This window comes from Arachis duranensis, chromosome 9, assembly GCF_000817695.3.
Source record: "Arachis duranensis cultivar V14167 chromosome 9, aradu.V14167.gnm2.J7QH, whole genome shotgun sequence".
Classification (NCBI taxonomy): domain Eukaryota; kingdom Viridiplantae; phylum Streptophyta; class Magnoliopsida; order Fabales; family Fabaceae; genus Arachis; species Arachis duranensis.
Genome location: NC_029780.3, coordinates 118,798,152 through 118,823,335, shown reverse-complemented (window position 1 = coordinate 118,823,335; position 25,184 = coordinate 118,798,152). Strand labels below are relative to the sequence as shown.

The 25,184-nt window shown below is 34.7% G+C and overlaps 1 protein-coding gene across 2 annotated transcripts; it reads right to left on the bottom strand.

Moving 5' to 3' along the window:
• Positions 1-77: 77 nt before the first annotated feature.
• On the bottom strand, positions 78-18,219 carry LOC107467949 (exocyst complex component SEC8). Of its 2 annotated transcripts, none has more exons than XM_016087178.3 (28): positions 18,128-18,219; positions 17,319-17,409; positions 16,644-16,758; positions 15,372-15,584; positions 14,808-14,981; positions 13,752-13,856; positions 12,797-12,906; positions 12,323-12,496; positions 11,138-11,261; positions 10,937-11,043; positions 9,608-9,909; positions 9,363-9,526; positions 8,782-8,897; positions 8,023-8,093; positions 7,196-7,326; positions 7,064-7,113; positions 5,311-5,411; positions 4,442-4,551; positions 3,997-4,104; positions 3,299-3,496; positions 3,037-3,122; positions 2,018-2,195; positions 1,844-1,921; positions 1,414-1,515; positions 1,193-1,267; positions 886-981; positions 753-802; positions 78-674 (listed from the first exon to the last, which is right to left on the bottom strand). In XM_016087178.3, the coding sequence occupies exons 3-28, from the start codon at positions 16,683-16,685 to the stop codon at positions 587-589; spliced, it is 3,153 nt and encodes a 1,050-aa protein (XP_015942664.1). In that variant the 5' UTR covers positions 16,686-16,758; positions 17,319-17,409; positions 18,128-18,219; the 3' UTR covers positions 78-586. The 2 variants fall into 2 exon arrangements, with proteins under 2 accessions (XP_015942664.1, XP_015942665.1); XM_016087179.3 differs by having other exon boundaries at positions 17,351-17,409; positions 18,128-18,217.
• Between the last annotated feature and the right edge of the window lie 6,965 nt (positions 18,220-25,184).

The following is a 25,184-nucleotide window of genomic DNA, read 5'->3' as shown; positions in this document are numbered from 1 at the left end:
GCAACATCAGGTAGTTAAAAATTAATTTCTTATAAGATTTAGTGGAAGTTCAAATGTTCAACATCCAGATCGTATAATAGCAAGAATATCAGCTATAATGTAGTATATTCTTTTTATTTTTTTTCCGGACAACAGTTATAAATTATAATACAGTCTTCTGCCTCTCGACAAAATTTCAGTTTAACTAAAATAGGCAACACAATTATAGAAGGAAAATACAGGATCTTTGGCATGAAAAATAATATACACTCGATTTTCAGGTTCTTGATATTGGCCTGAAATGAAATGAATTCCCAACTCAACCGAAAAGAAAAACAGCACCCAAAAATGGACACATAACATGATCAATTAATTACATACAAATCAGAGGGAAAATGGAAACGCTATCATCGAGGGCAGAACCGTAACTATATTTAAACTAGGGGCCCACCCAGTTCTAACTTCACCAAAAACTGGACATCTACAACGGGGTTGTTCCATCACCATTGTTTTCAGAAACAACATTCAGAAATCTATGTGCTGCTAGCTGCCCACCGTATCAAAACAAACTATGGAATATCAACAAATGAATGAACACACTACCACACTAAAGTGATAACAACTCAGATATTCGATCTCGACCGTCAGGAGGAATCTCCCTTCCAGGGACCTGAACCTTAAGAAGTTTGGCATACCTGCAGAAATTTAATGTTAATAGAAATTCAATGATTCCAAGAAAATGGGGATAATAAGCAGTTTTTCAATCAACTTACTGAGAAGCACTAAACAAGTGTACATGTTCCGTAATGAATGAAAGCAAGGCCTGTGTCAGAAATAGGAATAGCAAGATAAGATGACCTGCTAAAAATTAAAATCAATATGAAGCCATCGATTCAGTTTGCTTGCCTCAAATGGCATGTTTAATAGTTCATAGTAGGTGCGGACTCGATCCAACCTCTGTTGGACTGCTTCACTATCTATGGATGGAATTGCTGCTAGCGCCTGCAAAATGACCATTATTGTCACTATGGCAGTCAAATTTCAGCGTGGGAGTTTTGTTCTTTTTAAATCCCCATGTATTTCCAATTTCATCTTTGTACCACTAATTCTGATTGATTTATGTGTCAGTACAGTTCCAACAGACGACTTTTAATTTTTATTTTTTCCAATGTCTCAAACTTTAAGGCGAATAGTAAGAAAAAACATTAATTACCTGTTCCAATGCAATGGAATTTCGACATATCTGCTGAACTCCAAAAAGATTAATAGAATCCATATCCCCCAAAGCCTATAAATAATAAGTTTATCCTATCATTAGCAGTGAAATGAAAAGAAATAAAACAAATGTTTAAACTGAAGATACATCCTCAAACATTAAAAAAAAGTGGAGTGTTCCTCTACAGTAAAAAAATGTAGGAAACTATATATGCATACCTGAATAAATTTATGTGCTGCAACAAAACAAATTCCTCCAAATATGTAACTCCGTTTTGCATTTGAAACAAAAGGAGCTATTTCTTCATCTCTCTCAGTAATCTGGAGGTCCCACAAAAAAGTAAAGATAAACAGTTTGCCTAGCATAAGCACATGCTACATCTTTGGAATCATTAAACAGGAATACCAAACCTCATAAAAGTTCACCATTATGTTTCAGTTACTCTCTTTTTAGGTTTCAAAGTTTGAGATTGATTATAACATTTTAAATCATTACAAAAATATTTTAGAATTTTGGATTAGCTGGTTTAGTAAGTTGGTGTTACAAGTTATTATGGTATTTAGTTACTCCTGCAATGTTTTTTCTTGATCCATTCCAGATAAAACTAAGAATATTCACAATCACATTATGCAAAGATAAAAGGTGCACCAGTGAAGTGAGCGCAATGATGAAGTCATCTGGCTCTTCAGCATCTTGGTCATCCAAGTAAGTTTTAGATCCCATATCCTGCCCAAAATTGTGATACTCAGAATAAATGGAGCAATTAACTATCAGTGTTATTTCTTCCACAGATATAGACAAACAATAATGCTGGTGACAAACCTGTATGTGAAATACTGTTGTTAATTGCATCTCTACACGTAAAACCTTTAGACAATCAACAGCCAATTTCCTATAATCTTGAGCAAATGATGCAAGAGTCCTTGGAGGCGCACTGTCTGAACGAGCATGATGATAGTTTCCTTCAACATGATTTGAGCTTTGAGTTGCCTGTCCAAGCCTGCAAATTGCACAAAATTTATGCACCACAAAAATACTGCCCTATGATTGAAAAGAAGGATATAATTTCTTTCATTTAGGAATCAATAAGTCGAGCCCTATAACATATTGCCTATATGGCTAAGATAATCTATATAAACACATGGGCATTCCTCCACCTTTGTGGTGGGTTTGAAAGTGTACTTAGGTCTGCAATTGACTGCAAACTTGAGGTGTTCTAGTTAGGTCCACAATCTTGAGATGGTATCAGGTATCATCATTGATATTGGGTCACCGACACATTTGGCCACATCTACAAAGTTCACACACCAGATATCCTATGCCAGGTGTTCAGGGAATGTGTCTATCACTTAATGATATGACTAGGATAGGCTTTCTAACCACTTAGGCATCTTTTTGGACAAAGTTCACATGGGCCATGCTGAAACTGAACCAACCCAGAGTTGCACACAGGCCAGTATCACAGATCACAGACTCTTAGCAAGCAGATTTGTGCGAGTATTGCAGACCGAGCTACACACAACAGAAGATCTGGACTCTGGAGTTGCAAGCAAAAAATCCAAGGTTTTTTTACTACTAGTTGGGCAACTCTATACCGGTTTCCTGCTTTACCCAGAATGATGGTCTGGGTATAATAGGCTGCATCATGGATTCTAAAAAGATTGCAATTTTACTCAGAGCTCCACTACAATATCCAAAAAACGAAGTTGTTTCCAGGTGGAATCATTGCAAGTGCCCAAACTAATATAATTATGTAATTGTTCGATCTCAATGACAATCTTAATAGTCTTGCATATATTCTTGGTTTATATGCAGTATATGCAGCAGTTAAAGAAACTCACCTTTCAATTGAGTCTGCAACATACTCCAACGAGTCACTAAGAGATGCTAACAAAATAAGCTTGTTTCCATCATGAATTAGGTTTTCCTGAGGCAAAACTACAACAACGTAACTGGCAATGCGTAATAACGAGAACAACTTTTAGCAAAAATGTAAAACATGAAAATCTGTTCCTTCCAAGTCGGTAAAATAAATACCAAAAATCAAGAAGGAAAAAAAATTATTTCAATAAGTAACTTATTAGCATAAACGAAGTCACAAACCTGCTTAATGGGACACAAACGCAGCAGTTGTTCACTTAGTTCTAATTCAGCCTCAATTGTTTCAGCGTCAGAGGAATTACTTTGCATGTTAGATTGATCAAGTACATTCGGTAAATACGCACTTGAGGGGTCTAGCCTCATCAATTTTTCAATATCATGCCTCCCAATAAGCATATAACTCTGCTTCTCAAGAACAGCCTGAAATACAATTTGACTTAAATATTAGAAAATAGTACATCAGAATGCCACTATGGAAAAACTAACATTTATAGATTTGTTAAGGAGCTCTCTTCTAACTCTGTAAGTGGTAAGGAGCATGCACATATAAAGCTCCACAACTAACAATCTCAAGACCAACTCAATTCAAGAGTTGAAACCATTAGTGTAACTGTGTAAGCACTAAATGGTTTTAATCTCCCATGACATCCACTCACAAAAACATCCCTTCCGATCATTAAAGAGTATATTTGTACTGATAGTAAATGAATTATAGTGAGTAAACTTGTGACCAATAGGCCATAACTGTCTTTTGATTCTCAGTACTGTTCAGCCAATAGGTCATAACTGTCTTTGATCCCCTAAAACTTATGCTTTGTTCCCGTTTCTGTATAAATTCTACTTGAATGATGTATTTCCTGTGTGGTATATTTCTCTTTTCACTTTGCTGAAAGTTTGTCCCAAAGGAGGGATAAAAGTACCTCCATGTATGAAGCCCGGCATCTTTCATAAGTCCTCTCCAGAAAAGTTTCCACATACTTCACAAGATCACTAGCAAATTTGGGCATTGCTTGTGCCCAGCCAAGCACCTGCAGCAAATTAGATCCAGTAAATTATAAGGGAGCATATCTGCATTCTCAAACCACAGATGAAATTAAATATCAAGGATAATCATCAAATAATGTTCAAGCTAGCCAACTGGGATTAGCCTAAATGGGGTAGATGATTAGGATAGAGTTCCCCCTTCCCTTGTACCCTGGGTTCAAAACCCCCTTTCTTTGTACCCTAAAAAATAAAATAATAATGTTCAAGCTCCAAATCCCATTTGTCCTATCTTGTCATACTCATAATGATGTTATTTGACAGGAAAAAAAGTAGAAATTAAAACCTTTCTTACCATATTAAGAATATTTAGTTAAAACTTACCTCCTTTGTTAAGTGATCTATAGCCAATAGTCCTTGTAATACAGGTCGACCCTTCTCAATTGATGGTGTATAAGCAGCCAAATGTGCCCTTGGACGAAAAGCAGCTGGACCTAAAAATATAAACCTTAGATCAAATACTAAAACAAGCTTATAATAAGGGCCTCTTAGGACTATAACTAATCCATGAATCAATCAATATTCATATTCCATCTTTAATATAGAAAGCATGTCAAAAGTGTTCAGTGCACCACAGGCCTCAACAAGATACGCTATCATAACATGCTTTAGGCAACTTCTTCAGCTTCTTTTAAATTTTATATTGTAAGTTTCGCTATTCAAACATCAAATACACAGCAAGTATGTGGCAGACATTTGCAACTTGAAGGATAAGAGAACTTTTTTGGGTAAAATAACATTTTTTCCCCTGATAAAAGAAGAGTATCATTAAGACTTAGAGAAGAATCAAATAAGATGACAGGATGATAAGAGATCCTCCCTTACCAACCACTCTAATATAGTTGCATGCTTCTTGTTTTTGAATCTTTTAGACTGAGCTAAACGTAAAGTATACTCTTACTAACAATCAAGTCCTGAGAACCTGATACCCAGAACATTAGTTGGTAACTTTGAAATTGTTCAAGTCTGTCCTTTAGTTAGTAAATCCCAACTTGATTAAACTATATCACAGAATTCCCATGGCTACCAAATAAACTTTTTAATGTATAATTGACATATGACAATTCAGATGTTTCAACATAAATGTCATGATACACACAAATAAAAAATTTAAAAAAAAATCCACTGGGCCAGCAGGGGTTCTAAAATAAGAGCTTTAGAAAGAAACAGGGAGAATGGTTTAGAAGACTTGCTTGAAATGGCCTGCTGTACTCCTTTTCGGTAGTCTACAAACATGGTGGGTAAGAAGTGGTCCTTCACGAAGTTCTCCACAAAAGCTAGTAATCCATCATTCCTGAAATTCACAAAGATGACAGCATCACAGACTAATTCATTATGAAAGCAACAACTTTTGGGCTTGGAAATACATTTTGGAATTTGCTAGGAACCAGTAGTCAATAAGACAGTAGAAATAACCAGAATTCATTTCTAAAATGGATATTTAGTATAGAAATGCAATTGTAAACCCCACCTGCCACCCCCAACCCACAAAACCCCCAAAACAATTCTCTTAAAACTTTCAAAAGGGGCAATTCAACAACCTGGGCCTTTTGCTACCTTTTCTTCCAAAATACCTTCAGGGAGGTAAATTGCATTTTCCCCTATTTAATATGCTCTAATGCCTCTGAAGATTTCTATTGGATCACAAAATTTAAGCAAAGGAAAGGAAGAGAAAGATGCTAATGATGCATTGAACATGTAACTAGCAGATGCAATTCAATACCCTAACCAAATACCTCCGTGTATGTTGAGGCCTATACTTTCTCTGCTTTAACAAATAACAATTCAAAAGTTCTACAGAATCATTAAGGAAGAGAAGATTTGTGACTTTTTGAAAAGTAATGTTTCATGATGAGTTTACACCAATAGAGAGGATATTTCAAGAGACCTCTCAACTCTCTCAAGACTCACAATTACTCAAATGACTATACCCCCTTGCATCTACTAAACATGTAACAGATCAATTACAACTAACTACTCTTAGCTAACTCTTTCAAATGGTAACTAACCCATATAGTAGTGGGACCCTAATAGTCTTATCAACCACATTGTTGGTTCCTGTTTTTCATAGACACAAGGCTTAATTGTTGATTGCAACTCTGTATGCATGGATCCGATCGTGAGCAAGAATAGACAGTTGCAACCAACTAGAAATCATATTATTGCTATTTTATATCTAACCGTAGTGGAGAGATTGTCACTTAATTATGTTCACTATACATAATGGTAAAATGACCAATATAATGGATATATAGTTTGAAAAATTAATAAACCAAACTGGCTCTGTGACAATGATGCACGCGCCCACAGCCAGAGAGAGACAGGAAAGCAGACAGATAGACAGACAGAGATGTAGAGTGGGAATGACTATGTTATATGATGAGAGGCAGTTACACCAGAGAAATTTGGGAGATGAGATAGCTTGCTGAGCAAGCTAGAGTTACAATATTCAAACTACTCCAAGGAAGTTACTGTTGGTTTTAACAGCTGGCAAAGATCAAGCACTCTACTGTGTTCCCATTGAACTAGGAATATACTCTTATAGTTCAGAAAACCAGCCTTGTCTGGCTAGTTTAACAGAAAAGCTGAAAACCAGACCACACAATAGATTGTCTAACATAACGTTTTTGCCTTGTATCCACTCTCTTTAACACTTAAAAATCATTTTTACAAATGATTTCACTCATAATTTATGTTGAGAAAGGGCCAATTATTCTGCTCATGAAAAAAAAATTAAGCAGAGCATTATGTGCTCAACATTTGAGCACCAACTATCCACTCAAAACCCAACAATGTTCCACAATACTGATTTAGAACAAAGTAAAATGAATAAGCACATTGCCATTCATTACGGCACGTAAAAATAAATAATAATATAGCACACTTAATTTGAAGGGATCTGAGACAAATATATGACAAGAAACAGTGAGATGGTTCTGAGCTCACCCAAGTTGGGAATACTTTGTTGGCAACATAGAAGCAACTTTATCTGTGAACTGCATAAAGAATCAGGTCAGGAAAGCCATAAAGCCAGTTTACACGAGGCAGGAGAAAGTGTGGTAATCCAGTACACAACACCTGATGCACAGGTCGGTATATGGCAGCTGCCAAATATATGCCTTCTTCAGGCAAAACTGCTGCAGAACCATAACCCTCTTGCAGCACATTGGGACCCTTCCTATTCCATCCTTGGCGAATAAGATCAGCTCCTAAATATTAATGTAATCAAACATAAATATTGGAAATGAGAAAGCATAAACAAGCAAATGATATAGAGGGAAAAAAAATAACAACACTGGTATAAACTATCTTCAGAAGAAAGACAATGACTCATCATTAGAGCACAAACTGCAAGTGGAGTAAAAAATAAATGATATTATAAAATCTTCTATAAATGATATATAAATAAAAAGTTATCACAGATATGGTTCTGGTTTCAAGCATACTAATAAGAGAGTTTCTTAATTAACTGACAAAGGAACAATCTGGATTTGTAGAAAAGGCGAAAGAGGGCAAATGTTCCTATTATAAGCACTTGTCATTTCATATACTGTGCTTAATGCATAGACAGATTACAGTGGGACCAAGGTGTTAAGATCCAACATAGATTGATCTGGAAGTGTTCAAAAGATGTTAATAGTGGGACCAAGGAGTTATCCAAATCCGTAGTCTTCGAGAGGTTTGTGAGGATAGAGTCTGCACAAGTATCAGTCTAGCAAAGCTAAAAATATTGGACATGCATAAATGACTAAATCCAACTAAACATTCTTTTGAGAAGCCATTGCTACACTTCAGTATGCAATCCAAATCTCATAACATATCTTGCAATGTAAACCTACGGCAGCAAAATTCCTTAACTTGTTATTACAAAGTATACTTTACTCCTCTAATAGAATTCAGCATACCCTGGTTAGGAACAGATATTGTAGCATCTGTAAAGCGAAAAGCAAAAGTAAGGCCATCTTCTGATTTATCCCTGCAATCATTAAGAGAGAGTAATCATTAACAGCAAAAATTTAGCATCAGAATGCAAATATTATTACAGCAGATTACATTCACTCTCTCTAATGCTAAAGGCGCACATGTGATGCCCAAGAGTTCCCACATTTGGGAAGGATCAAATTCCTTCTTCTCTCGAATCGTTTCTTTGTCAACAGAAGGTAAATGTAGATTGATTTATAAGATAGAAAGCACACAAAAGATAACTTATTATTTGGGCCGTGAGACACAAATTGATTCAAATTGCATCATATAGCATTCTGTGCTTGCCAATGTAATAACCACCAACATAATATAACCAGGGCGAGACAGCCCAATGATGGATTGTTTCTCACCGGAAGGCTCTACTTATCTATCTAATATCATTCTTCTTAAAAGAAACAACAATTACACTATTAACTACTATTTACCAACAAGCAGAGCTTATTTGAGTAAAAAACCATATAATCCTAAATTAGAACATTAACAGTGGATCCAAATGGAATAATTCTTATGTCAGCTTCTTAATGGATTGTTATTCTTAGCTTTTGGAATTTGATGAAGCAAAAGGACCCCTACACAATATTTAAATTAGTAACAGCTTCAAATAGAGGAGATATTAACACATAAAAAAGGATTGAGCAGTTATCATCAATTAAAATAGCAATAGAAATTAAGGCACTTGCCTCTTGTCTTTTGAGGGGGCTTTACTTGCAAGTCTAGCTGTTTGTACAGCAGCATCAGCAGAAGCAGCTTCAGGAGTGGCCCGCAGAATTTCACATAAAAGTTGTTGGCATTCACTCTGTTAAAAAAGTGAAGAACTATAGTCAAAGGAAACAATAAAAAGGACTACATCCAACATGCACATTCAAGAATAATGTAGGATACTTTATGTTCATAAGACAGGTTAGTTTCATACAGTTTCCTTGAATTGGAGCATAAATTAAGGTGTTTGACAGCATGTTATATCACTCTCACTACAGTCAACAGCAAAACCATCCTTAATGAGGGAAAAGCAGAAGAGTGCGAGAGGAAGAGAAAGTGGGGGGAAAATGTTACACCAAATCCCCACAAGCATGTAACGTTTCTTAGTGGTATCTTGACAACGACAAACATGTATGTTGATCCACATATTCTATGATAACTTAGCAAGTACAGAGAAATTAGAAGTGTACTAAATTCTATTAGCAGCAACATATCCGTAAACATTTCCTCATCTTTTTTAAATCAAATATCTAGCAGTTAAATGCCCATGCATATAGACTACCTGTAACACAGTCAGGGAGAAACCTATACTGTAACCTCCAGTGACTTGAGATGCTTCAGACTCAGGGTTCCAATTTACATCAACTGACATTGATTTTGGAGTGTTGATTTCAACATGATGACTGGCTTTAGCTTCCAAAAGCTCCCCAACAATAACATGGTTCTCTGAAGAGTCACATATGAGAATACAAATTTGCTTTTGAACACAACCTAGAAAAGAGAATGCGTGAAATACTTGTGTCTCACCAAATATTCGAACAACAGCATCCAAAATTGAATCAAGAAGCTCCTTTGCAGCAACCTGAGCTTTACCGCCAGGAACCATAAGAGGTGATACAGGGCTCACAGCCAAGAGAGTCCCATTGACAAATATTCCATTCTTTCGCTTCTTTTTTGGCATCTGATAGCTTTCTAGTTGACCTTTTATAAAGTGTAGGCCTCCTGTGCCAACTCGGGAGTCTTGACTAGATGCAGATGAATTCAAAAGCTCTGCATGAGCTTTTATCTTGGACATAATAACTTCATGAATTGTTGGTCGCAATCTTTGGCTGACATGATAAAATAGATAAAGGTTATTACACCATATTACCCGGCAATAATAATAACAACAACAACAACAATACGGAACTAGCTAAAGGGTGTCCTAAGGGAAGCAGTTACGAGTGTGAAGAAGAAAGAATTGGTTTTTCCAATGCGTTAAATGTATAAAAAAAAACTTAAAACATTAACATTTAATTTGCATTTGTATCAAAATTTTTCCATCTGCAGTATCCTTAACAAGTGAAAGGCACTAGTATGCGAGACCCTAATAATGATACAATGAAGTAAGACACTCGCATTTTCTAAACCCACACACCCCCCCACTAAAATTCACATCCTGATTCGTTTCAGTGGCATGTTATGACAATAAAATTCAAATTTTTCAATAGTCACTAATTAACTGGTCGAAGAAGCTTTCCTTGAAGAAGGATTAACTTTAGGATGCATAAAGTTTTACAAGAAGTTTTCTCTGTTTTTGTTGCTGCTTTAAAAATGCCTAGAATGCTAGGTTTCACCTTAAGTAACAGACTAACAGCTGTTAAGTAACATGATATCTGAAGTGTGATTATTCATTATGTTCTCAACATGCCTTAAGCCATGTGCCTTACACAATCTAGATGTCTGCCTAATTCTATCCCATTACAACATCTTTCCTGAAAAGCTATAAAGGTGCGTAAATTTGTTCCAGCCCAAATGCCCTTTAGTTCATGTTTAATTGTTTCTTTCTTACTCTCAATACCTTGTTACAATATCCTTCAATCAGAATTGTTCTTGTTTCTTTTAGATAAATCAAAAACTTGCTGAGACAAATAGAATCAATTAACAAAAAGAAAACATATTAAAAAGAACAAACCCAGAGGGATAAAAAAAAAAGGTGTCACATATAGTTGCTACAAAGATTTTCCCTCCTGCTTTCTCATAAGCCCAACAAAACTTGCCAAGAGGAAGTGATCTAAGGATGGCCGTCGCCCACCAAAGATATCAGAGTTATTCCACAAAAAGCAATAAGAATAAAATGTTATGTAGATAACAAACCATATCACAGCACCAGCTGCTGCAACTTTGCCAAGCATGCAAAGGCACTCAACCAGGGTTTGAAGATACTTGACATGAAGTGGAGCATCACTCTTTCTGATTGTTTCCTATGCACAAGAAAGTCAAAAGTTTAGCTCCAAAGATTACAGATCACCATTAAATCAAGAAGGATTATAGTCAATAAAAATAAGTGGTTCATACAAGAAATTCATCAGGAGTTGAATTGGAAAGCCATGTTGGCATTTCATGTAGAGCAATTGTAGCATCCTTTGGTACATCACTACCATTGGACTCCAAAGTGCCTTCCCCATCATGGCCATCAAAACTGAAATGCAAATTGTATATACAAGTAAAGTAACATTCATGTGTATAAAACAAATGCAAAGACCAGCATATAAGGACTCCAAAATCAAATGGTCTCCTCTCAAAAGGAACATAAAATTTGTTTTTAAAAAATTAATAAAAAAAAGAAAGAAAGAAGAATCAGGAATACATCAGCCATGCCAGAATCAGCATCACAAAAGATTATAACCCTAACACAAGAAAACAAAAAGGAAAAAAAGGATGATTATGATGATGAAGAAGAAGAAAGAAGAAAGTAGACAGCAGATCATGCATGCAATATGAAAATAAAGTTGTCAATCATTACATTGGAGGAATCTTATAAAGAAAGAAAGAAAAAGTTTATTGAGATTTTAAAAGATGAAGCATGCAAAAACTAGGACAAGTAATCATCTCTAAAAGCATGGTAATAAACAAGAGTAAAATCTATCATTGAAGTAGACCCTTCCAAACTTTTTAACATATTCAGTAAAATAATACCTCTAAACAGACCATGTGCTTTGCAACAAAATGGAAAACCCCTAAAGATGTCACAAAAGAGGTTTAATAAAATAGAGTTTGGACTGAAGACTAGTACCCACCACAATATAGCAATTACTTAATTAATGCTATTGTAGCCATCATTGAAAACAATACATTATAACTACGCAACATTCTAGTACATCAAAATCAATGAAGTCAAAGCAGGAAAGAGCTGAAAAGTAATGTAACTGTCTTGTAAAAATTGCTAAGAACTAAACTTCTACATAACAATTTTTAGCAAGAACATCAAACTAACACATATTCACATCATATAATGAAGAAACCAGTTTCCTTAGTTATTCACAAGAGAACTCGAAAACCTTTTCAATTCTTGACGAACATAAGACAAAGCAATTTCCCAGAACTAATTAGTCTACCTACTGCAAAGGCAATCAGGTCCTAATCATCAAGAATGAAATGAACAATAAGGAACTGTATGAAGTGTCGACAAGAATTCATTAACATAGTTTATACAGTACAGAACAAGAAGATAGAGATAGTGATCCATTTGGCCAGTATTACCCCCCATCCACAGATCCGGGCTTATATGATCCATCAACCTGGAGAGCAGTCTGAGTGTCACCTTTCAGTAACCTTGTTCTTCGAGATAGTGGTTGTGAATTATGTGCAGTGAGTGCAACGGCTGTGGTGGTTGGTACTTCATCATCATTTTCTAGCATAGTTGAGCCAGCAGCACTGCAGAAAGAGCAGTTCAAACATAACTTCATAAGTTGAATAAATCACAACTTAAAACTCAAGAATGAGGACAGATTACATATTTGTTGTAAATTCCATAAACAACCTCCATGAAATCCAAATGTTTCCAAACAAATGATACATGGAAACAGTTGAAAAAATAGTAGTAAAAGGGAAAAAAGCATTGGAAGTATATATGCACAAAATAGAACAACTAAAAAAGCATTTCAGAAGTATAAACCCCAATACCTTAGCATGATGTTCAAAGTTACAGATCATAATGGAAAAAAAAAATTATACCTATATTCGCCCTTGTTGTATAGATGTGCATGCAAATCCTCCAAGATCTTATAAAAGAGGGCTCCACGTAACTTTGTTAATTCTGAGCGGACATCTTGAAGTGCACCAACCTGGGCCACATGTCAAATAATGAAATAATTATGACAAAAAAAATGAAGAAACTATAAATAATGATCGAGTAACTGCAAAGATATGAGCCATGAGGGCCATGAGAAAATAAAAAAGGGAAGGCAACAGGAAGGTTGACCTTTTTTTTTTCAGATGTCCAGTTTTGGTTCTTATACCATTTCTAGTTTTCTACTCAAGCCAAAGTTAACATAAATCTTAAACAGCAGCCGCCAAGCTTTGTTATGCTAGATGGGGTAAGCTACATGGATTTCATTACACACTCTTGATAAGACATTATGCATAGGTTTGATGATATGCTTGAAAATAATGAACTTCAATTGAGCTATACCTATTAAGCATCTGAAGTTAGAAGTAAAATATTTAAAATTAAATAATTAAAAAATCAACCAGCAATAATCTCAATGAAATGTAGAATAATGATATAACCAACTAAATGATTGGCATTTTCAGAGGCATCCCTTTGCCTTTCCATATAATAGAGGATAGAATAACAATTATAGCTCTCTATGACACACAGGACTTTCTCACATTCTTAGTCTTCTTGAGGCAATATTAATATCTAACAAGCAGACAGATGCAACAGCTTTGTTGTATTTGTTTAGCCACATCTGTTCTTTGTTTCTTTATAGATTTTCTGATATGATGGATATCGTATCACCTGCTTTTAGTATGTTTGCCCTTTTATCTGTACAAATCACTTGCTCCTTTTAACTAAAATACCAAGTGAAGTGCAGAACCAAGGTGGGGAACTATTAATGAAAAATAGCAGGTTCCTACTCAAAATAAGAAGAAAATAGGATAAAATGTGAGTGAGTTGAAATCCTACAGTTTGGAGACCTTCTCTCTCAAGCATCAGCATAGACTGCACTTGCAATTGAACTGCAGCATAAAATTGCTTCTCAGCAATGAGCTCCTCTATACGTGCTGGAACCTGCAACTTAGATCTTCAGACTCAAAATCCTCCATGAAAGATAGAGAAGTTTAAACAGATAACAGAAAAGAAAGCAATTAAAACAAAAAGTTTAAAAGAAATCAGGAAGCATGCACAAATGTATACATGCAAGCAGAAAATGCAACCTTGAGATGCATTTCCTCTAGCACCTGAGAAAGACATTATATGAACTGGATTTACGGGGTTGGTCATCCTAAAATTGGGACTCACTTCTTGTCGTAAATATTCACTTGTAGCATACCATATCTCATTGGATTGGCGGGTGAGTAGAATCCATAAAAAATACTTATAAAAAAAAGTGATCCATTGAGTCATACTAAGTATATTTGAATTCTATTGATTATAAACTATCTTTATATCAATATAAGAAAAAAAAATCCCAACATAAATTCTTGGTGCTTCAATACTGGAGAATTCTAGTCTAGAAGCTCCTTGATGCAGCAATAGACCATGGTTGATCAAATATCTATAGTAGTGCATTGGTATCACTATGCTAAGAATGAAAATCCACAATAGCATTGATTCACAGGAAGATAATTGTTAGCATTAGCCTAATTTCATCGCCATTCCAAGCACAGTGAGCTTTCACGAGTTATAATGTCTCTGTATATAAGTCTAGTTCCATAGCTTCAATGAATTTTGAGGTCATTATGTGCTTCACAGCTAAAACTACTACAAAAGTTCTACACATGTACAGATGTAGCACACTGGATATGAAACTGAAAATGCAATTTTGCATACTGTTTATTCTATCCCAAACTGTTAAAGTGGCAAAAAGTGACTCCAAGTCATAGCAAATATAATTAGACTATTAGAGGAAGCTAGCGTAAGTTCTGACACGATACTGTCTTTTAATCAGCAACAAACAAAGCAATGCAATTGAATCAAGAAATAAAAAAACAGTAAACAGTTGGGAAATAAAGGATTGACCTTAGCAATGCCTTCAATTTGATCCAATAAGGAGATTATGTGTCGCAATGTAACTGAGCGATACCATAATTGATGCAATTGTTTATTGCGCGCACTAAGGTGCTTCTTTGCCTCTGCCAAATCTACCTTTAAGACAGAGATACTCTCAGTGGAATCACTGAAAAGCTTCAAGATCTGAAGATAAACAAGATATTTGTTAAATGGAAAATCATAATGAAAGGCCAATCCTAATTCAGTTACTCTATGTAAACAAGAGGGAAGTGGCAAACTCTTAAGAATTCTACAAAGTAACAACTGCCAAAACTACAATAGGAAGTTTATAGCACAATAAATTGAACAACAATAAGAACAACGAAAACAATAACCATCAACCATTTCCCATTAAGTGGGATGCAAAGTAAATGGGAAATTTAAGGAACTATAATCTGAAGGTGGACCTCCATTAACACCCACAATCAAACTCCCAGAAGTTTCAGTTGTGAAGTACTGGCAGTTTGAACCAATTGTTCCCGGGTCAACATAACAATTTTAAAAAGAACCCATGAGAATGAAATATTAAGAAACCTGGGAATAGTTTTGGATAGCTTTGTTGAAGCCACTATGATAGGTTTGTACTACTTCATCCACAACCTCCTCAACAACATCACTTTGCTCCTTCAACAATTGTGCAGCAGCATCACGATCTTTTGACGTCAAAATGTGAACAACATGAGGTAGTGAATCAAAACGAGCAACAGTCCAACTCTCATCTATTTTAGCGAGTTCACGTCTCAAATACTGCATTTCGGTAGAGCAGAAAGACTCAAATTATCACAAATTAGAGAGATTAACACACGACAAAGAGCAATAGAAAACTAGATATATCAATGAAGGTTTTGGAGCAAACAATCTACGCTTCAAATTATTAGCTAGAAGTAAAAGATAATTTTAGTATAAAATAGCAATGAATCCCTCATGTGATGCATACAACTTTGGTTAATATAACTTGCATAGTGGTAAAAGAAGGCCATTAAATAAAAGTAATCCTATCTGTTGAGCAAAGCTAAGTTGGTTTGAAAAGACCATGAAGAGGTGAGGACTTTGCGAGCCAATCTGAAGCATTAAACGGGAAAAGTGTCAGCGTCTGGTGGTTTTTCTGCTGCTTTATTTTAAAGCAGCAGAGACTTATGATATTATTATACGGGCATATCCTAAACTTGCATCATATATAGCATTTTAGTGTCAAAACCAGTACATCTTAGAGTAGATGTTTAGAACCTCTTAACTACAAGTACAAACTTTCACGGTTCATGATTTTTATAGAGGGGTTTCCTCTCAGAGATGCAGACAGATTGCAAAGTCTGGCCTGTTGATGTATTTTTTTTGTCTATCTTAACCTTCCATAAATTGAGGATTTCTGGTCCTCCATGCCTTTTGTAATATCCTTCTGTCCTTGTTTACGAAAAAGGAAAAAGAAAAAGAAATCAATTTTAAGTTATAATGAGAACAGTTTGCAGTTACAACAGCCTTTTGGCACCAAATGGGGTCAAATATGGGCCTACTTCAGACTAGTGTACTCTGTTGGAACCAAGGATGAAATAGACTGAGGATATAATTATAACATCGGACAGAAGTTGTTCTCCCACCCTTGTAAGGCATGAGCCTTATTCTGGAACATAAACCTAGGTTACTGCACCAAACTGCTCAAAGTTTCCCCATTTCTATTCCAGTAATCTACAAGCACTAGCAGTGAGGCCAAAAGTCCTTAGAATATAAATCAATTGCAGAGAATCCCTCTGAAAAGCAGTGATTAATCATTTTGAATACAAATCTAGAAAGTAACAAAGGAAAGCTTACAGCTTTGTCTTCAGGCAAAGGCAAGTCATCAAAAAGTCCCATATTGTGCTTTCAATGTATCCACACACCATAGAAGAGATAAGATTACCTTGTACTAACAAACCCACAGTTCTAACTGCAATGGATGAATACAAGTAATGAACACTCAAACTAATTGGCTGTGATAAACATGAATAATGTGAATAATCCAATTTCACCTAAAATAATGAAAAGAATCTGCTTCAATGGGTGCACTAGGCTTCAAGAAATGAAACTTAGTGTAAACCACAAAATTTGGAACCAAAAAAAGAAGGGGGGAAAAGTAAAAAGGAAAATAAGGAAGAAGATCAAATGAAGATATAATAGCTATCATAAACTACTTCTGCAAAAGGATTTCTGAAGCAAAGCACATGGTTTTAAAATCCAACAAAAGATAGTGTTTCAACGTAAATAAAACCGATATTCTACTCACTCATAATAAAATGAAGCTGAAAAAAGAATTGTAAAGAAGTAATCAATTATATTGTTTCTGTAATAAGTTAGAACAACAATAAGTTCAGTTTTACCAAAAAAAATTATTTCAGAATATTGTCCCCTAATCAACCTCAAAACTCCCAAAAATAATTAAATACTGGTTCAGAACATAGAACAGTTGAGTCTAAGCAGCAAAGCAAACCAAACTTCTTGCTTACGTACGCTTATTCCTAATGATTTCCAGATGACAATACCTCCAAATCCAGCTCAAGTAGCAACTAAAACGAGAGTTATTATTTGAACTTCAAATAACCTGACATCAGCAAAACAAAACAATAAGAAAAGAAATATATAAATAAATAAAACAGTAGATGATTTTGAATTCAACAAAAGAAAAATACGGTTCTAAGTTTGGCACTGAACTATAGTATTAAACATTAAAAACCCCCTATGTCCCCCGTATGTCAGGAAATACCACAATCATCAACCACCAAACCTTTCCTCACTAGGAGGAGGCCCTGGAGCAAGCTCCGTGGATTGTTTCACACAAAGCATAAGCACAATTTTCTTGGTCATTCGGCAAAAGACAAACTACACTTATTTCCAATGCAATATCCAAAAATTTCTAACAATTAAGTAGTGATCAGAAACAATCACGAGAAGGGATCAACAATAGATTACTGAATTTAATTTTTGTAAATCTTAAAGCACCTAACAATCAAAGCATAATTAAATATCATTTCTACCGCTGTTCATTACTATACGGTAACTAAACACACACACACACACCATAATCTCCATTCTACTACCGCTAAATAGAACCAGATCCTTGATTTCCTCTCACAGGCGAAGTTCACTAGAACTCTTCAGCAATTTCACTCATACAGAAACAAAAAAATCTATAAAACTCCATCGAATTCCTCTCTCCACACATCCACTTCCTCTCTGTTACAGTTCCTTCATCACTTAGCTAAGCAAAAAAAAGGCGTTTACGAGAATTCAAAAAGCTGAATACTCCGTCGAGAACTTACAGTAAACGAAATTCGAAATACGCATTCTGTAATCAGAGATCTCGAGGAGCTACAAATGATTCAAATCGAGATTCATTGTGTGCGCACTAAATTCAGGAGCGTTCGGAAAGATGGATTTGACTGGTAATAACAAAAGAGAAAAGGCGAACACGCGCGCGCGTTAGAGCGTAGTCGTTGTTGTTTTAGTGAGGAGGACGAGAAAGAGAGAATGATCCTGAAAGATGTGAAACGCGTGACGTGATGCTTCTACCTGTTTTTATCTAAAGTTTATTAACACATTTTTATTTGAATTGAATTTTGCTTACACTTAATATAATCTTGTTTTATAAAAAAGGGGAAATTGATATTTAGCGCATTTATAAATTATAATGTATATTTAGTGAAGATCTTTTTTAAGTTTTTAATGCTAAAACTAATAATCTTAATAAATATCCTACCAAAGTCTTTTTTATTTGGCCAATTCTATGGTGTCTATGAATTGGTACCTAAATTTTGCCTAACTTACCTTTTGTAGTAAGTTTTGATTTTTTAAAAATTATTTATTGTTATATTTTTAAATTAAATATTATTTTTTAACTTTTTTTAGTAAATAGACAACATCTTTTAAGCATCATAATATTTTTATTTTCATGTTTCAACTTTCAAGTCTTTCTCTATTCTAGCCATTATTTAGAGCAATTTATCATTTAACAAATAAAATCCTATCCATCCAATTAATACATGCATTAAAGAACAATATATTCAAAACGAATTTCAAATTATGAAAATTATGCATCTTCTGGCTAAATTTTTTACATACCGGTAATTTTAGTATGAAATAAGAAAATATTTTATTATTTTAATATTTTATATAAGTATAGTAATAGCATAAAATGCCGCTGGTATTTTATAATAAAAATATTTTTAGCACTAATTTATATCGGTGGAATATCTTCAAACCAATGGACAAGCTAAAACTGTAAACAAAGTCATATTGGCCAAGTTAAAATACCGATTACAAGACGTAAAAGGAGCATGACAACCGAGCTTTCTCAAATCTTATGGACATATCAGACAACTCTTCACTCCACAACAAGGAAGTCATTTTTCTGACTTACTTACAGAATAGAAGTCATGATTCCCATAGAGATCGCTGAAGAATCTCCAAGGGTTATATTCTACAATAAAGGGGCCAATATCTAAGCACAAAAGGAAGAGTTCGGCCTCCTCCCAAAAGTTCGAGAACAAGTTTGGATCAAAGAGGAAGCACTAAAGCAAAGGATGGCTTTGAAGTACAATCAGAAGGTAATCAAAAGAACCTTTATCACGAACGATCTTATACTGATACAAAATGACATCAAGATTCAGAAGTCGGGCAACGAAAAGCTAGCTGCGAACTGGAAAGGACCCTACAAGATTGTTGAAGTCTTAGGAAAAGGTTAGTTCAAGGTGTCCGACTTACAAGGGATGGAACTCTCGAGGTCGTGGCACGCGTGTAACTTGAAGAAGTACTACAATTAGGTAGCGCACATTGTTCCCTGGTGTACTCATTTTATCGACTTCATATTTTTCTAAGAAGAATTTTTTCTGAAGGAAATTTTAATAAGGCACCATAACACGGGCTAAGAGTAGTTAAAATCCTATTACCCAATTTATGGAAAGACATTTTTCATTTATCAATGATAAATCCACTTCTTTCTTAAAAGTTTTCTATAAAAATGGATTAATTTAAGCTTGACAAACCGCAAAAATCATTACTCGACCTAGAATGGTCGACAAGTTGAAGCGACGAGGTACAAATTAATATAAGAAGTTATGTAAACAATTTGTAAGATCAACCTCAAAATCAAGGCAGAATAAAAATGAAGTGAAAAAGTAACTTGACAAAGTTTGATTACAAGAAGTCGAAACTTACAAAGAAAATCACTATACTAACCTACTTCGCCGACATCATTTAACTTAGCAAAGAAACAGTATTAAAAAGTTGTCAAAACACAATTTACAACTAAACGGCTATATAGGCTAAGATTTAACTCGACAAAAAATAATTACTGAAAACCTATAATCATGATCAAAATGAAGAAAGGTTTTTTGATAAAAAAAAACCTAAAATTGTCTAAAAAATTCAACTAAAAAAGTGCTCAAGGCTACAAGCTATTACAAACAAATTGTTCATAAAAGACCACACATTGGGCCATTCAAACTGCTAAAGACGGAATTACAAAGGATTAAGTTGCTCTTCTGTGACAGTATCTTCAGCTTGGGTGGAAGGAATTAGGTCATACCCAGAAATCGGCACAGCTGCGATAGGGCCAGTGGGAGAAGGAGGGAGTTCACCACTAATGACCTCATTCCCAGAAGGGACCTTGGGATTTTGAGAAATTTGAATGACATCTGCATCCGAAATTTTCGAGTCGTGCAAATAAACCTCCTCATCATCCTCGGGAGCCAGAACAATCTTTTCGTCTACCACAATATTATATTGGCTGATCAAGGAAAGGTCCGTCTCAGCAGCAATAACTTGAAACTAGGCCTTTGAATTTGCAAACATTTCATCCATTCCTTCAGCCACATATTCCTCGAGTTCTGCATATTTGTCCCGAACGTTAGCCAGCTCATCCACTTGGTCGAGTCTTGCCCCGAAGACACGGGTGTAGCTCTCCTCCGCCTTCATTCTCAAATGACAGCCAAAGCCGTCTCCGCCTGTTTTGCCTTGGCCTGAGCTTTGCCCAAGTCGAATAACAATGTATCCCTCTCCTCTTCAGGCTCCTTTTTTGTCTCCTCCAATGAAACCACCTCGACTTAGGTAGCCACCAAGGAGCTGTGGGTGGCGCTAAGGAAAGTTTTCTCCAACTCTTTGGCCAAGGCTGCACACACGTCTGCTGTCCGAATTCTACCTCGGGCCAGGAGCTGAAGATGGTTTTTGAGGGACACATCATCCATACTAATATGGCTATGAGGGAGAATATGTTTTTCGCTCCATGCAAGCCCATCAAAGCCCCTGTCGTATATGGTTTCCTACTCTGCAGTCTTTTACCTTTTGGGATTCGGTTCGAAGGAAGAAGGATGAGGACAGGCCACAACACTATCAGTGGTGGAGATAAAGAGAATTGGCCGAAACGGAATGATGGGTATAACCTTCCACGAAGCTGACGCACCCGACTCTGACTTTGAGGGAGAAGGCCGAGCAACAGCATCACCAGCTTCTTTTAGTTGTATGTCCCGAGCCACAACGTTCTTTCTGGTGGCCCGAAGTGTCTTAATGGCAGCCGACTTAGAAGCCACTTTTTTTGCAAATAAAGACACATTAGCCGCCAACACAATTTTACAACAAGAATTTATAAGTAAAAGAAAGGATGGCTACCTAGTTCGGACTAGAGTTGGCTGCGATCCCGTAAGAATTTTTTGGTGTCTAAATAGGGAGGCCATCCCTAATACTCTTGAAATAAGCCAACTACACTCTTTTCGAGCTCATCTAAATCATCTACATTATACTTGGCTATTATTGGTCTCTATTCCCAATACAATGTAAAAAGGGTTCATCGTTCTTGTCAATGAAGAAAGGTTGGGCATCCTCAACAACAGTTCGGATTAAAAAAATAATTTTTTAAATCGTGAAAAGACTCATCAAAATAGAAAAAACTTTCCTCCCCTAGACAGCTCAGAAAGAAACCTAACCTAATTTTTTAGAACTAAAAGGTTTGATATGCACAAAGAGATATAAGAACACTTTCAGGGAAGGTCGGATATCCAATTCCCGACAAAGGAGTTGGTATATTTTCAGAAAAGTCCATGAGTTAGGGTGTAGTGGGCTAGGAGCAACATTACAAGTACAGAGGACATTAATCTCAAAGTCGGAAAAAGGAAGCCTAACGTTTAGCTTAGTAAAAAAAGAAATCATCGTAAAAGAAAGGGCATTCCGACCTATCCAATGGGAGAAAACATATCCTCTCCTCGGGATCAGCTACCACTATCTCATAGTTTCGCTCATCTTTCCGGTTTTCACACAACCTATGGTGCCTCTGGAAGATTCCGACATACTTTCTATCAATAACAAGAACAGGAGTAAGAACAAAAATATCTACCCATGTTAAGTGAGAGGGAACTTTGGTCAACATATTGTAAATTACAGAGCGAGACATTAAGGCTATACTTACAAATGCAACACACAAAGAAAAATCGTCACAACAAGTCGGAAAGTTGGACAATAGTCACAAAGAAGTCAGGTCATTGTTAATGACACCAGTAATTAACAACATTTCTCATAAAATCTCATAAACACAGCGGATCATCATCAAATTCCGAACACATAAATGATGTCGCTTCCAACCAAGCAAAAGCGACACCATTTGAGAATAATACAACCATATCAAAGTCCCTAGCAACAAATCCCAAGCAGCGAACAGTTTTTAACAAGTTTTCAAGAACAAACAAGAGGTGACAATACTAAAGGAAATACAAAACCCCATCACCAACAACATTTTAAATGATCATTCAAAATCCAAGGCAAATACAAGTACCCATAGCAATTGTAATAGAACAAAAATGGATAAAAATACCAACCTTAATAAAATGCAGAAGTAAAGAGGCACGTCAAACAGCAAGAAACACGAACGTTTCTCTTCGAAAAAGCAAAACGAGAACTTTTGAATGGGTTCAAGATGAAGAAATACTGACCTAGAATGCAGTATAAAGCAAAGAACAAAGGAAGAAGAGTGAAGGGTTTTTTATGAAGGAAACGATGCATGATGAGCGTTTTCAGCATCAGAAAAGAAAAAAGAGGGAAGAGATTAACCTTTTATGAACAAGGGGCAAAAAAGACATTTTGCACCCCTCTTTAAAGCCACGCGTGGATTTTCAGAAAACTACCGGGTAACGTTCGCCATGTCATTAAAGTGGCAACGTTTCAAAATTTTGAAACATCTCGAGTACCCAACCTCTTGAAGGCGGCATACCCAACAATGGAGACTAGAGCCATAAATGCTTGGGTCCGACCTCATGAAAGCTCAAACTTAAATAGGGACACAGTTCATACCCTAGCCCAAATGCAGTCTAGGCCCATTAAGGATAAAGGCCATTCAAGGGTGGCCTCTTCCACTCACCTGACCTTCTAAGAGGCTGAATGCGTTAAGGAGGTTCAGTTCCACTTATCTAAATAAGTAACTGCCTCTCCAAATCTCTCATACTATTTATATTTCTCCTAAAAGATAGACCCAACAAACTCTCAAGATAAAGGGAACGACTGTCCACCAATAAAAGTGGAACTCCTAAAAAAAGGTGGTTATCTTTCTACTATAAATACATTGACACCCCTCAGGTATATTCAAGTCTAAATCTACTAAAAACCTGCTTAAAGCCTTTATTAAATTAAGCATCGGAGTCTCTTGCAGGTACTACTCCTACCTTCTCACGACGAACTCGAACGACGGCACCTCGGCATTAGAACAAGTTGGATGCTACCTTAGAAGGAGTCTGGACCTCACGTTCAGACCTAAATCACCATTTCAGGTAACTCTCAGAACAATAACTTTCTTATATACCTAATAAATTAATCAATTAATTAATTGATATAATGAATTACAATTAATTGATTAACATAAATTATAATAAATTGTATAATATTTAAATATTTAATTAAATCCATTAGTTAATATTTATTGTAACAAATTGAATTTAATAAGTTAAAAAAAATTAAAAGATATTTTAAAAATATGTTAGTTTTATCATTAAATATAAAAATATGATATTTATATAATAAAATAGATAAAATAAATAGATAGAATAGATAGAATAGATACAATATTTAGAAGAAATGATATTAAATATTATCTTAATAACTCCAAAATAAATCGAACCGAGCTTACACAAGTTCAACTAGTATTTCAAGCATTCAAACCACAAAATTCTATAGTTGCAGCAGCATCTATTGTAGAGAAAATTAGAAATATATCCCTGCAACAATTCCCACATAATTGGGCGACGTCCTTCATCATTCATCAAGAAAATCTAAATTCCAAGTGAGCTACATATATTAAGGATAAAATATATTTTTTATTTTTAAAATTTGATAAAAATTTTAAAAATATTCCTAAATTTTATTTTATTTCAATTTTGTCTCAAAAATTTTCGATTTGTATCAAATATATTTTTGAAGGCTAAATTTTCAAAAGATTTAAGACGAATATAACAATAATGCATGAAAATTATGCTTGATTTGTTTATGTTGAGGGGTTGTTCTTATGAAATTATTGTTAAATCAATTTTAAATTTTTTGAAAAATTAGCCATCAGGTGTATATTTGATGCAAATCGAAAACTTTTGAGACAAAATTAAAATAAAATAAAATTTAAGGATATTTTTAAAACTGTTGTCAAACTTTAAGAACAAAAAATATACTTTACCCCATATATTAATTTAGACACATCTGTCAAAAAAAAAAAACACAAGTGAAAATAAATGGCATAAACTAAATCTATATTTTTAACTCATGAAAATTGATACAACAATAAAGATAAGGTTTAGTGATTCTATTAGTATATATAATTTTACTAAATTCCTGACTAAATTTTTATATTAAATAAAAATTTTTAATTAGATATTTACTAATCACTTTTGTGTAAAATAATATGAAATATTATTGAAGTATTTATTTTTATATTTGATGTAAGATGAGTTATACAATTAGGATTATAAGTTTTTTTAAGATAACTATTGATGAGGATTAAATAGAAAATAGCTAATATAAAAGTTACAAAATTTTAAATTATAAATGTATAACTAAAAATTTAATAAAATTATAAAAATTAAGAAAATAATTTAACCAAAATACAATAAAAATTTACAGCCATACAATTTTACATTATTAGAAATAGAAAAGCACCAAAAACCTGTTAGATCTAGATTAAATATCTAAACCAGTCCTAAAAAATTTTCATATAAAAAAATTTTGTTTTCTAATAAATTTTTATTTTGTAAAAATTCTCAAGAATTATTTTTGTTAGACATATTAATTTTTTTATCGTTTTAAAATTACGCTAATTTATCTTATAATTATATTTTTAGAGCTAATATCATATAA